Genomic DNA, 13,936 nt, shown 5'->3' with positions numbered 1-13,936 from the left:
GTGTGGCTTGTCATCCACCCCAACAGCCTTCTGTCACTGGGTTTTCATGTAACAACAAGCTACAGTGCACCCTCACCTCACCCTGAATTTTCAAAATGGCAGCTGCTATAGCAAGAAGCCTTGTGGTGAAATTCATCCATGGTGGCTTCGCATTATGTGCAAATTGGGCCTCTCTCTGTTATCCCCAAGTATCTCTAGGAAGGGCTGGACAAGCACTCTTGTTTGAAACCCTGAAAAGCTACTGCCCTTCAGAGCAGGGTGGTAGGCAAACTGATGCCTTCCAGATATTTTGTACTGCAACTCCCATCCTTTTTAGCCATGTTGTCTAACCTTATGCGATTTGTAGTCCAAGACATCTGGGGGGCATTGCCTATGAGTTAGACCAAGGGTCTGCTTCCTCTGTCCTTTCATCCATCTTGCTGCTGCGAATTCCTTCCCCTTTCTGCAAAAGATGGTTGAGTTGACAGCAATGTCATAAAAATAATATATGCATACTGCTGCTACATCTGACTGGCTGAAGACCCATGTAAAATCCTGCATTTGTTCGGTGTCCTTTCTTATAAATTGAATGTGGGAATTGCTCACTATGCCTGCATAAGCAGAAATGTTGGCTAGAGGTGGCATTTATTGTTGCTCTTTCCTATCACCTGCCAAGTCCCCTGCCTCTGGGATTCTGAATTCATGCTAGACTGCTGGTGAATCACAGCTATTGAGCCGTGTTCTTTTGCTTGGATGCCTTGGATTCTCTGTTGCAAGAATGCATACATTCGAGGGGTGGGGGGAAGCACTTGAGAATCAATGATGTTTAAGTATATTCTAGTACCTACTTTATTCTATGCTAAATCCATAGCAAAACATCAATTAAAGAACATTAGTTTGGTCCCACTTTGCATTGGATGGCTCATTCGGCAGCCATTGAGGGTCCTGAGTAGCTCTTAACCCATCATCTACAGTTATAAACACATTATCCAACATTTTCTGTGCTTCGTTGTTGTATTAAACCATCCTGAAGTTCAGTGAAGTACATTGTGTAAGGGTTGTTTTAATTACTAATTGGTAGAGCTACTATTGAAGAATACAGTATAATAGACCATCAAATAAGAGTCAATCACAGTTAGGCTTTTAAATGGAAGAAGTAAAGAATACTTTGTAGTTCTAATGGGACAAAGACTACAGTCACTGCAGGAAGATTAGACTATCATAGAATAGTAATGTTGGAAGGGGCCTATAGAGCCATCGAGTCCAACCCCGTGCTCAATGCAGGAATCCACCTTAGAGCATCCCTGACGGCTGTCCAGCTGCCTTTTGAATGCCTCTAGTGTGGGAGAGCCCACAACCTCCCTAGGTAACTGGTTCCATTATCATACTGCTCTAACAGGAAGTTTTTCTAGATATCCAGCCAGAATCTGGCTTCCTGTAACTTCAAGTCCATTATTCTGTGTCCTGCACTCTGGGAGGATCGAGAAGAGATCCTGTCCCTCCTCTGTGTGATAACTTTTAAGTATTTGAAGAGTGCTATCATGTCTCCCCTCAATCTTCTCTTCTCCAGACTAAACATGTCCAGTTCTTTCAGTCTCTCCTCATAGGGCTTTGTTTCCAGACCCCTGATCATCCTCACTGCCCTCCTCTGAACCCTCTCCAGCTCATCGGCATCCTTCTTGAAGTGTGTTGCCCAGAACTGGATGCAATTCTCTAGATGAGGCCTAACCAGTGCTGAATAGAGGGGAGCCAATACCTTGTGCAATTTGGAAGCCCCACCAAAATTGGAGCCACCACCCTCCACTGGGTTTTCATAGTGTTTGGAAAAAAACCTGTTTGACTAGAGATCACAGTGGGGTGGGGTGAGGGACGTATGAGTGCACCATAGGCTTCTTCCATATTATTTTCAACTCTCTCTTAACATTGGTCTTCATCTTCAAAGAAAGTGAGCAATAGAGACAGAAATGGGAAAAAGTTGCAGAGCGAATATACAAAGTGGGTTGCATCCAATAGTAGCTTTGTCTTAGTGGAAAGCACTTGGGCTCATGCAAGTTGGAATACGTAATTTCAAGCCCCCATACCTTCACAACCCTGCATGTCATATTCTATACTGGTCTCCCAACCCTCTGGAGCAGCTTTTCTGATGGCATGGGGGAAGGGTTAAATGGATAGCGGGACCAATTGCACAGCCTGACTTATGTGAGCAGAAGCACATTTCCTTAAGTCAGTGCCGCCACTGGATACAATCCAGTGAGTGTGGTATGGCGCCCTTGTGGAGATGAAATTTAAAAACTGATTTCTGTATTATTAGGGGAAATGGCCTAGGAATTTACAATATTGTGTTTTTGAGTATAATCCAGAAATTTTCAGGTGTTTAACATGCCCACCCTTTAAATTCTTTGATGGAAACTAAGCAGGGCTGATTCTGGCTTTCTCTGGAGAGGACACACTCTGCTAAAGAAGAAGTTTGCCACATTGCACATGCATTTTTATTTTTCCGAAATTGTATCAGTCTGATCGGAGAAATCAGGCCATGGGTTCTGACAAGGCTCTGCAATGTAACCTGGGTCTGCTACAGGTCAGATCTTTAGTAGAGGTCAAGATGGGTCAGGTCAGTTTTTTCAGGAAAGCCAAGACTGGGAGGAATCAGCATCACAGAAAGCTCCAAGTGGCACTAGGGCTTGAAGCCAGAGAAATGTGTATGTTGCTCCAACAAGGAGCAGGTCAAGCCTGAGCCTTAAATAAGAGTTTGGGTTCCTTTAGGATGATTGGTTCTGCCTCTATAATGACTGGGTTTTTGTCTCTTAAAGGGGCCTGGCCTGTTTTAGCAGCTTCAAGCTGTGATAGTTCTGGAGTATGTGAGTGTCCTCATGGTCTGAGTCCTCAGAGTCTGAAGACGGCAAGACAACCTCCTCTGACAGGGAAGCTGACTCCCAGAAACTTTTGGGGAACTAGGTCATGGGGAGATGGAAGCTTTGTGATGACTTTCCATGATTGAATCCTCTTCCTGTGCTGTTAACTCAGAGGGGTCAGGACCTTCTGATGGTGAGGGTTTGGAGTCCTGATCCATGACAGAAATATGACTTGCTCCTTATCCTCTAATTATTTTGTCAGGTATTTAGCATGTTGTCATTATATTTCCAAACTTTGAGGTCAAGATTTTTTTAAAAAATCTGGGGATTCTACATTAATGTGCATTTAGGAGTACCAGAACCTGGGAGCTGAGCAAAAGTATCTTGCCCCAGCCTTTATTTTAAGCACAGGTTGATTGACCAAATAAATCAGTGCAAGAATTCACTGCTTGCAGGCCCATCATTTCCAGAACTGAGCAGTTCTAGCATTTGATTGATTATTAAGATTTGTGAATGTGCACTCTTCTAAGCTGATTTTTTTTTGGGGGGGGATCCATAATGCTGGTTGACAGATTGGACGTGTGGTTTGTTCTCTCTGTGTGTGTTTCTCTCTCCTCCTCTTTCTCCCTGCTGCCTTTGTATGTTGCATCTAGCAAAACTAGTGCAGTAAGCAGCTGTGCTTATCATAGCCAGAACACAGTGTACAGAGTACAGGCATATTAGACTCCTGTCATGTCTACTTCTGAATTTGAATCACCAGAGACTTTAATAGCAAGTGATATTCTAATGCTGACTTCACAACTGTTGTTTTGTTTTGGAAAAGAGTTCAGGGCTCGGCACCATGTAGAATTGCTTGAAGAGGACCATAGCTTTACCCAGATGCTGAAAACGACTTTTTAAAAAATTGATCCATAACAAAGAGAGAAAACATCTCAAGATGCTGGAAAAATAAGTGCTTTATTCTGAAAAAGCAGTCATGACATAGTGTTCCAATGGCAGCATTATGGGAGGACATGACAGCCTAGCTGGTCATAGACTGCTGTTGCTCCCATCTTCTTTAAGCGGCCACAAAAATTACTGAAAAAACAAACTTTGTAAACAAAAGCAAACTGTCCCTGCCTGTGGGGGTATTAATGCCAATTGATACAAAAGATTGTGCTCAGGAAACACATCTGTTGAGTAAATGAGTACCACTTTAGCATCATTATTTCTCCTCAAAAAAAATCACACTTTCTAGAGTGCCAGCTGTTGAAAATATAATCTTGCCCAAAACAACCAAAGCATCAATGGAAGATTCTGTGATTCCCAGTGCCATCCTGGTTTTAGTAGTATACATTTTTAGGCACTGTGTCCTATGAACACAAATTCGCTGCCTTGAGAAACTTCATTCAGCCTGTTTCTTACACGGGAAAGAAATTTAGCTTACTTTCATGCATGTATATGCAGCTCAAAATGGTAAATGCTGCGGAGCTACTCATAGAGATCTGTCACCTTGTATCTCTGAATTATTCCGAAGTTATTTATTTGTATCCTGCCTTTTGGACAAAAATAGCAATGGATGAATGAGAATGCACTAATATGGTGGGTGAACTTGGTATAAATGTCTCCCCAAGTTGATGATAGAGTACTTGAATGCTTTAGCCTGGAGAGAAAATGTTGCTGTTTATTCATGGGTTATGTGAATCAATCCTTAGATCTGTTAAGCAAGACTGGATTGTAATCTCTGGTTCCATAGGTGTGCAGGAGGTATGCAGGGGTCTCCAACCTTTTTGAACCTATGGACACATTTAGATTTTGAGAATGTATTGCAAAATGACCACTATGGGACGGGAGTCACAAAATGGCTGCCATGGATGTGAACAATTACAAAATTTGCTACTGAATCAAAACACCCATTTCATAGAAAGGCAAACTGGTGAGACTAGAACATAAACACTCCTTTGAACCCATAGTTTTTCCCCCCTCCAACAAAACACATTGCAGAAGGGCAAGCCAATTTCCTCAAATCAACTCTATAATAATTCTTCTAAAATTAATTCTCTCAAAGAAAGTGAAAAGAGCTTAGTGGAAGTACTTATTCACGCTAGCTTCGCTAATATTTTATGGGTAATATGACAAGATGAACACATTGTTCATCTTCAGAGCAGTTCTGGGGGGAGATGAGGAAAAAAAGGAAATTCAAATATGACCTAGAGTCAAATATTTTGTTTTGATTGAAAATGCATTGTTTAGGGATGCTGATACGTAAATGCTAAGCATTATTTTCAAGTTATAAACATAACTTTAGAGATATTTTTCTCATTAGAGATTTTCTATAAGCTAAGGAGATTTTACAGTATAAATATAGAGGAAATTCAAGGAGCAAGAAGCTTCTTCCCACAGAACTTTCCTGGCTTACCTGAGTCAGGAAAGCTCCTTACCACCTTTCTTGATCCCTTCTCTTTTGAGACAGCTCAAAAAGATAAATTGGTAAGAAATGGAGATCTTTTGTACAAAGGCACGCTCCTAAAGAATTCTTAGAATGCTTTAGAAATATGTTTTGTTTGTGACCTTTAACACTGTTAGCACTTTTTTTGTATGTGTAGTATTTTCTCATACCAGTAAATACCATTTTGTTTTTATAGAAGTAAATTAAATGCCTTCCTTGGTATTATTTTAATTTGTATTTACTGACAATACAATACTTTTTGGACCCACAGAGCAGATATATTCCTTTGCAGGAGATTTTGCATTGCCTAGTTAACTAATCAGCTTGGTATTGATCGAGCAATCAGGAATGGGGAACTTCCTCCTAAAAGAAGCAGAAATGTGACAGTATTAGGGATAAAATAAATAAACTTGCATAGATTTGTGCTGTATGATTTCTAGTCATTGGAAGAGGGGCTTCTGTGACCTGTGTAGTTTCTCTTACCCCCTTACCAATATCTAGCAAAATTGGAACAGACTATGCAAAATATGACAAAGACAATCTACACTAGTGGTTTTCATCAGTATTGAAGTGCACTGAATGGTTGGAGAGCGTTAGGCATTCCGTATACCGCTCTTCTAGTGTTATTTCCCAATTTTATACTGTATTATCCAAAATAACACGACTGATGTCATTGTGTGTGCTACATGTTATAAGTGCACAAGGGGGGTATAGCATCACTGTGATGGGATTGTATCGATATGACCCAAGGTGTAGATCTAGGATGCAATCCTACACCCATTTACCTGGAGTAAGCCCCGATGAACTCAATTGGGCTTACGTCTGCATAGACATGCATAGGATTGCATTGTCAATTAGGGCAACTATGCGAATGGGCTGAAACTGCATAATTTATACAAGCCACAGAATTTGGCTTCCCTTGGCACTGAATTTGGATTAGCCTGGTAGAGAGGGTTTTTACTATTTTTTTAAGCAACGGATACAACGTAGCCCTGACTACATATTACAATACATACCGTAGCAAACAGCCCTGCATTTAAATGAGATGGAGTGGAGGACCTATGTATAATTGTTCAGTTCTCAACCAAGTTGCTCATATTGTGAACAGTTAGAGAACTGAGCTTAACCTTTTTTATTTTTGCCTTCTAGGCCCTACTCGCAAAATGCCTCCAACTGCCAGTGCCATGGACTTCTTCCAACTCTTTGTCCCCGACAACATACTAAAGAACATGGTGGTGCAAACAAATATGTATGCCAAGAAGTACCAAGAGCGGTTTGGGAGTGATGATGCCTGGATTGATGTCACCCTGACAGAAATTAAGGCTTTCCTCGCATACATGATATCCACAAGCACTCACCACTGCGAGTCTGTCCTTAGCATCTGGAGTAGTGGTTTCTATAGCAACAAGAGCATAGCACTGATCATGACCCAGCCAAGATTTGAGAAGATTCTCAAGTACTTCCATATTGTGGCCTTCCGTTCCAGTCAGACTACACACGGCCTCTACAAAATCCAGCCTTTTCTGGACTCTCTGCAGCAGAGCTTCAACACGGCTTTTAAGCCTTCCCAAACCCAGGTGAGAGTTGATTTCTTGATTGTGGACAATCTTAACGTCCTCCATTTTGGACAAAAACAACAGGACACGTGCCTACCAGTGCCTGGAATGAAAAGCTGAGTAATACAGTAGGAACTCTTAGAACAAAATAAAAGGGGATCACATGAGAGCACATTCACACATAACGTCCCCCCCCCACAAATTCACACAGAAGATGTTTTACATGAGAACAAATGCATGTTTGTGAATACATGTACAGTTGCACTAGAAGTTTGGGGGTGGCAGCAATCTCTTGGCCTTCACACCCAGAGGCATGATGAAACCAGTTAGTTTACCTTCTGCATTTAGCAGATTCATAGTGTGACCCTCATACCTCAATTTCAATCTGTTCCCCTTCCACAGCTTCATAAGTGTGTGTGTGTGTGTGTGTGTGTGTGTGTGTGTGTGTGTGAGATGTGTGGGTGGAGATGTGGCAGAAGTATTTGAAGTGAGGCATAGAAAGACATCTCTAGTTCAATTCAGTCTTTCTTTCCCCCACCATATTAACTTGTGTGAGCAGGAAAGCAGGGAGAAGCCCATTTACCCCACCTGCAGGGGTAATTTCTGAAGCCGGGAGCCTGCTCTCCTCATGTAGGTTTCCCATGCCACTTCGAAATTATGCATGGGGCCGATACGAGTAGAGGGCTATGAGAGATGCAAGAGGAGGCGCACCGGAGAGGGCAGGGCCAACAACAGACTCATCCTCATACTCCCTTTAGTGCAGTGGTAGTTACATATATGGCTGCGGTGTTGAGCCTCAGGTGGTCCATGGGCCAAGTCTGCCCTAATCGGGGGTCTCAATCCAGCCCTCCGGAATTTCCGAAACGGTCATGCCCCTTCCCCACCTCATTTCCCACAACTTTTGTACAATCCTAAGTGTGTTAATCCTTCCTCCTGTGTCATTTTCAAATTAAATTCCACCCACTACTTGCTCTGTTGGGTGAAAACATACAAAGCCCAAACCAGTCACGCCCACATTTTTAAGTATCACAGATATTTCATTGAGAGTTTGCAAAATTTGGTCTGCCTTTGTAAATGTGTCGGTCCCATAGGCTAAGACACAAGAATAAGGAAAGCAACCTCTGTTATTCTGACTGGCTGGTGTTAAAAATGATCGAAGTTACCTCAGACCTCTTAGGTGGCATGTTGAGACAGAAAGAGATGCTATGATGGGCTAGCTAGAATGTAATATTTGCCTACTGGTATCTGGTGAGAATCGTTGCTTGCATGCTTGAAATTGGTTTGACTTGTGGGTGCTGTGTCAGAGATAGAGACGTCGCAGGCTCCCGACTAAGTTTGGGAGTCCGACGGACTCCCCCCCCCCCCACGACCCAGTCGGGCACCCAGTGAGCACTCAGAACCCATCTGCCCTCACTCTGGAAATGACTGATTTCCCTCCGTTGCGTAAATGGGGCCTTTATGGCTGCCATTTATGGAAATGGGGGAAATCAGTAATTTCCGGAGTGAAGGCCTCCTCGAGCCTCAAAGGAAGCTTGCATGGGCCGATGAGCAGAGCCGGATGGCAATGGATCAGATGCAATGAGTCCACCCATTTTCCATCTATCAGAAGTTGTTTCTCATGCAGAACATTATCCAAGCAGTCGGCCTTCTTGGTTTCAACCACCAGTGTAATTTATGACTCGGGCCATCTGTTGCAAGATGGAAGAAATGACGACGTACTGGGATGCGCCTTTTAAAACGCCAACATCTGCAGTATTTTCCGTAGCTGGCTTTAAGTGGTGGATTATCTTTAATATGTGACACTGGAAATGCTTCCATCAGATATTTTATTTATTTATTTATTTATTTAGAATATTTATATACCGCTCCCCATTGAAAATTTTTGGAGTGGTATACAAGGTAAAATGAAAATAAAAACAGAATAAAACAGTTAAAACAAAATTTAAAAAGAAGCAAAAACAGAAATCCAAGGCTGCATGTTAAAGAAAGGCTTCTTGGAATAAAGATGTTTTCAGGAGGTGCTGAAAGGAGTACAAGGTTAGATATACACCTCAATGCAGGTGTGGAAATCCGCCCGGAGGTCTTAAAGTGCAGTCCTATGCATGTTTAGACAGGAAAAAAAGTCCTACAACTCCCAGCATGCCCCAGGCAACCATGCTGGCCAGAAGATGCTGGGAGTTTTAAGACTTTTTTCCTGCCTAAACGTGCATAGGATTATGCCTTTAAAGTTCTTATATGACATTTCTTTTCAATATGGTTGACTAATCCATATAATGTAATTAAGATGAAGCCAGACACCAATAAATGAAATAACTGAGTACTAAAATCATTAGATGGCAAGAGCTACAGATTTTAATTTTGATAGCTATGCATCACAGGAATAATTTAATTTCAACTTGTGTCTTCTAATTATATTATTTCTTTTTATCACTAATTGTTAAATTAAATTGAATGCATGAGAATTTAATGAGATGCTTTTTCCAGGACGAAGATGCAATGTCCTTATTAAATGAAGAATATGCTCCTGAAAGAGACAGAAAAGTTACAGTAAATGCTTAAAATAAACAAACAAACAAACATGTAAAGCATTGTGCGGCATGTTCTAATGGTTGAAGGAGGGTGCCCGAGTGTGCTTTGATGGCTACTAGTAAGATCTAGCGGGATTTTTTGTTGACTTCGAAGTGGTTCATGCATGGATTTGTTTCACTTGATGACTGCAACATCAAAGGATGACTTCACTTTATCTCTGTATGACCCATTGATAACTCCTGGACACAGCATGGTAGTAACTTCTTTATTAGGCAGACATGTTGCTTGTCTGGCTGCTTGCTATGGGCAGTATCCTACTGTGTCAATCCATGAATGCAAATTGTGTTGCGCTAGCGTAAGGACCTCTAGCACAATGCCAATTGTTTTTAGCTGTGTATATTTATTGTTTTATACTGTTTGTATGATTTTATTTGTATGCAGCCCTGAGATCCCAGTGATATAGGGTGGGATACAAATGTTTTAATAAATAAATAAAATAAATAAAAATAATTAATAAATTGTGTTTGCTGGCACAAGAGGAGTTCTGAGGAATTCTGTCACTTCGGCTAACACAATTGGTGTTGCACTAGAGGTCCCTCACACTAGGGCAATATAATTTGTATTAGCTGATTGATGCTGCAGGATACTGCCTTTTGTTCTAGAGATGGGAGAACCAGGAATCTGAACTTCACTTTGAAGCCCTTTAGATTAAAGGGAAATCACGTTTGCTTACCATTGCTTTGCTTCCTGCTTTGCTTCCGCATTTGAAATGAGCTGAATTACATGGGAGGAGAGCAGTGACCACATGGCCTGTAAATTAAAACTTCTGTGTTCAGACAAATTCTATGTTAAGTTTCTGTTGGAAGATAAGTCCTTAAAAGTAACTTTGGCTGTTGCTAAATTTCTTACAGTGGCGGCCAGGATTAGAGCTCTCTGAGTATTAGACGAAAGTTGACAATAGCTCTAACTGTCTGATGTTTCATGTTTGATTCTTGTTTTCTCATGGATCTATGGATCGCAATAAAGATGTATGGTATGGTATGGTCTGTGCTTATATAGATGAATGGGATAGTGCCCCTAGTGGGTGTTTTGTAGCGCAACTTCGACTGCACAAAGCAGGAAATCCTGATATATTTCAGAAGAATCGGGTTTTCCAGGGTTTATTTTTTAGCGGAATTACCAGGAAAAGGAGTGGGAGACATGTAGGAGGGTCATGACATTGTCAAAATAACCCGCGAATTTCTGTGAGTGGCTGGTCATGAGCATGCTATAAATCGCTCATTTAAAGAAACTGTTTGAAGCCAAGTTTGGTTTGCTCACATTTTTGTTTGTGACCCATTTTTGGTTCATTTGAACGGGGAAACTACACACTTTCCCTCCATTGACTAAAGTGTGAAAATCAGTATTTTTTTTAATGTGCAAAATATGCACTTCAAACTGCACACTTTTAAAAAAACAACAACCAATTTTCCATCTGCAATTGCAAGTTTGGGAACATGCAAACATTTTTTGAAAAAAATGTGCTCCCACTGGCATTCATGTTCAGGGTTGCGAATGGGCCAATTTGGGGTGATTTGCAAACTGAAGTGAAATTCTTGTACATCCCTCCTTTGTTCCGCATTGACATACACAGAGATAGCAGAAGCCCTCTAGAGGCTGAACACAGCAACTTCCATGTGAGAATTAGTCACCACAGATATAATAATACCAACAGGTATTTCTTATCTTTCTTCATCTAAAAACCAATGAGCACAATCGTTAAGTATGAGTAAGGGTAAAACTGAATGTGATATAATTTATACAACTGGCAATTGTGTGAATGTGTTTTTTTTTTAAAAAAAATAAAGTTCAGCTGTTGTGTGGAGCGGGATTAGCAGAAAAGGAAGAGTAGCCTTCACCCCTCCCTCCTCATGGCCCAAATCTGGATCAACATCTCTCTCTTCCCCAGCTGCTATTTGGAACAAGAAAAAAAGTTATTTATTTATTACATTTCTGTAATGTCCATTAGCCAAACATTACAATATGCACCTTTCTCCTGATGCAAAGAGTTGCCCTAGGAAAGAGTGATGCTGATCAGGAATGTTGTGGTGGCACAGGATTAAAGCCACCTGCCCACCCCCCTCCCCTGGTCCCAATCTGGATTGCAGTTTCCTGCAGTAGCTACTTACTTAGACATAATGGCATGTCTGGTTTTGCCCTGAGATTAATTGCAATCAATGGATTTAAATTAGTCATGACTTGGGTCATCCCAGTGGGATTTCTTCTCAACTGAGCTGCTGAATTAAGATGAATGCTTTTTCAGTAGCTCCAGTTAACATATTCTGATACCATTTCAGTTGGTGGCAGTTGCCAGGCACCATTCCCCTAATTACAATGTTTTATAAGGGTTGTTATGAGGGTTGTTTCCCCCTCAAAACAAGCCATGCCGCCCAGGTTCAGATGACAAGACAAGCTGCACCCAGGTGGATAATTAGGGAAACGGCGGCTGGCATGCGCCGACTTAATTTGATTGTGTGGACCGAATCACAGACTGCTCTAATTCCAAATTCTGTTGAATCTGTCTGTATATGTCCCAGTTATAAGTCCTTTTGCCTTTGTTTAGAACCCTTGCACAGTTTGGATAAGACTTAAATGGTCTTAGAAGTTCTGCTGAACTCCTGGCCCTTCCTATATACCTGTATTTGGTCCTACTAGGGCAGGATCTACACTACTGCTTATAATGGTTTATAATGGTTATAACAACTGTTCAGGCCCAGGACACATTACATATACCGTTTTATACCATTTTTAAAGTGTTATATCCTGCTTGGTGTAGATCGGGCCCTGGAAGATTGCTACAGCTTTTAAATTGCCTTTGTCTCTTGGCCAACTTCTCTCCCATACTGACTGACAGATGCTGAAATGGCAGCTTTTGCTGTGGTTTAACACAGATCTCAAATGAATTATTCAAAGGCCTTTGAGTTTGGCACCGTGTCCTCTTAACAGTGTTTTAGTTATTGAATTTATTTTCTAATATGCCAAGGTTAACAATGGTACATATGGTGGTGCATAAAATAGTAAAGAACCAAATTAAATAGGAAGGTACCTAAGGTTGTTCCTTATTTTAGGAAGGCTATTACTGGAATGAATGTGATATAGCATATTGGAATGTGGGGATTAAAGTGTTCAGCAATATTGAAGGACTGTGTCTCATTTTATTATGCAGCTTGTGAGGGAGACCCAAATTGAGGGAAGTGAGGGCATTGCAAAGGTAGAATTTCTGTCTTCAGTTTGAGGTCGCTTCCACGCCTAGGAACTGTTAACTGTTAACTGTTCTCAAGCGTGAATCCTCGATCCGGGCTGGCTCACAGCCAACGCGCGTGAGTGCTGCGCTGTGCCCGGCACCCCTCTTAGCTTGGCGCTCTAGGCGGCTGCCTGAGTGGCCTCTATGGTAGCACCGGCCCTGCCTAGACCTTTACGTATTGCTCAGTTTTTTTAAAAAAATACTAGCCACCCCACCCCCCGCCAATTGTCCCAGTTTTGTGGATTCAGAATATGGCAACCCTAGCCCAAGTGCCATCAAAAACCTGGAGCTGGCCCTGGTAGGCATGGTGGAGATGCTGAACCCATCCTCCAATGGCCACTATTGCCTGCAACCCCCTTCCACCACTGCACCTGTGGCAGTGTTTTTATTTCTGAGGTTCCTAGAATCTCTGCATGCTGCCATGCATGTCCATGACAGCGGCTGGAGCCTAATGGAGGCCTTATAGTGGTGCTCACTGAGTGCTAATCATCTTGGTGTTGTGTACTAGTATGTAGGAGAAAACAGGTGGCAGCGTGAGCTCCCACTGAGGGGACTACTGCGGGGGCCATGTACAAGCCAGACCTGGTTCAAGCCCTTTATTATTTTGCCTCATGCCTAGATAAAATGGAGAGGAGGATTATGTATGCTGCCTTGGCCTTTTTGTAGGAAGGTGGGATATTGTATTTAATCTGTTTATACGCTTTTTATGGGTTTAAATTTTGTTTATTTGTTTTTAATGTTCCATGTTTTAATCTTTGTAAACTGCCTAGAGAACTTCGGCTATGGGGCGGTATATAAAAGCAATAATAATAATAATAATAATAATAATAATAATAATAATAATAATATAAAGAAAAGAAACAAAATAGTTCAGATGCCCCAAATAATTTCCATGTGGACTATAAGGACTCTCCCATCACCACCTTTAGATGTTGTTGTTATCAGCCTCAATTCAACATAAATAAAATGTTTTTAAAGAAATCTGTATCCATTTGTGCCTAGACGTTTTTCTCTGTGAATGCCATTCACATTATTATGACATTTGCAAAGTTGAGCCCTGTGGTGATGCATTGAAGAGGTTAGTTACCATGAAGATACTTTCCAAAACAAATCTGTGTTTTGAATAAGTAACCTTTTGTTTTTTGAAAGCTCAGTTGATGGTTTCATGCTATTGGGTAGCTGGAGAAGCAGAATATGGCTGGCAAGAACCAACATGAACTCGGCCAAAGATTAACATTCTGGAGGGAATTAAAATTACAAAGCTGGTGCTCTCAAGAGGGAATGGGTTCATTATTAGCAAGCTATTCCT

At 41.4% G+C, this 13,936-nt stretch overlaps 1 protein-coding gene across 1 annotated transcript in view; it reads left to right on the top strand.

Annotated features, from left to right (window-relative positions):
- The window catches only part of PGBD5 (piggyBac transposable element derived 5), a 67,424-nt gene that overhangs the window by 37,972 nt on the left and 15,516 nt on the right, over nt 1-13,936 (top strand). The window contains exon 2 of the mRNA XM_063125654.1: nt 6,409-6,836. Within this exon, the coding sequence (XP_062981724.1) occupies nt 6,409-6,836 (428 nt within the window). The remainder of the gene's footprint in view (nt 1-6,408; nt 6,837-13,936) is intronic.

Source organism: Elgaria multicarinata, chromosome 4 (genome assembly GCF_023053635.1).
Source record: "Elgaria multicarinata webbii isolate HBS135686 ecotype San Diego chromosome 4, rElgMul1.1.pri, whole genome shotgun sequence".
NCBI lineage: Eukaryota > Metazoa > Chordata > Lepidosauria > Squamata > Anguidae > Elgaria > Elgaria multicarinata.
This window is presented reverse-complemented; position numbering and strand designations above follow the sequence as displayed.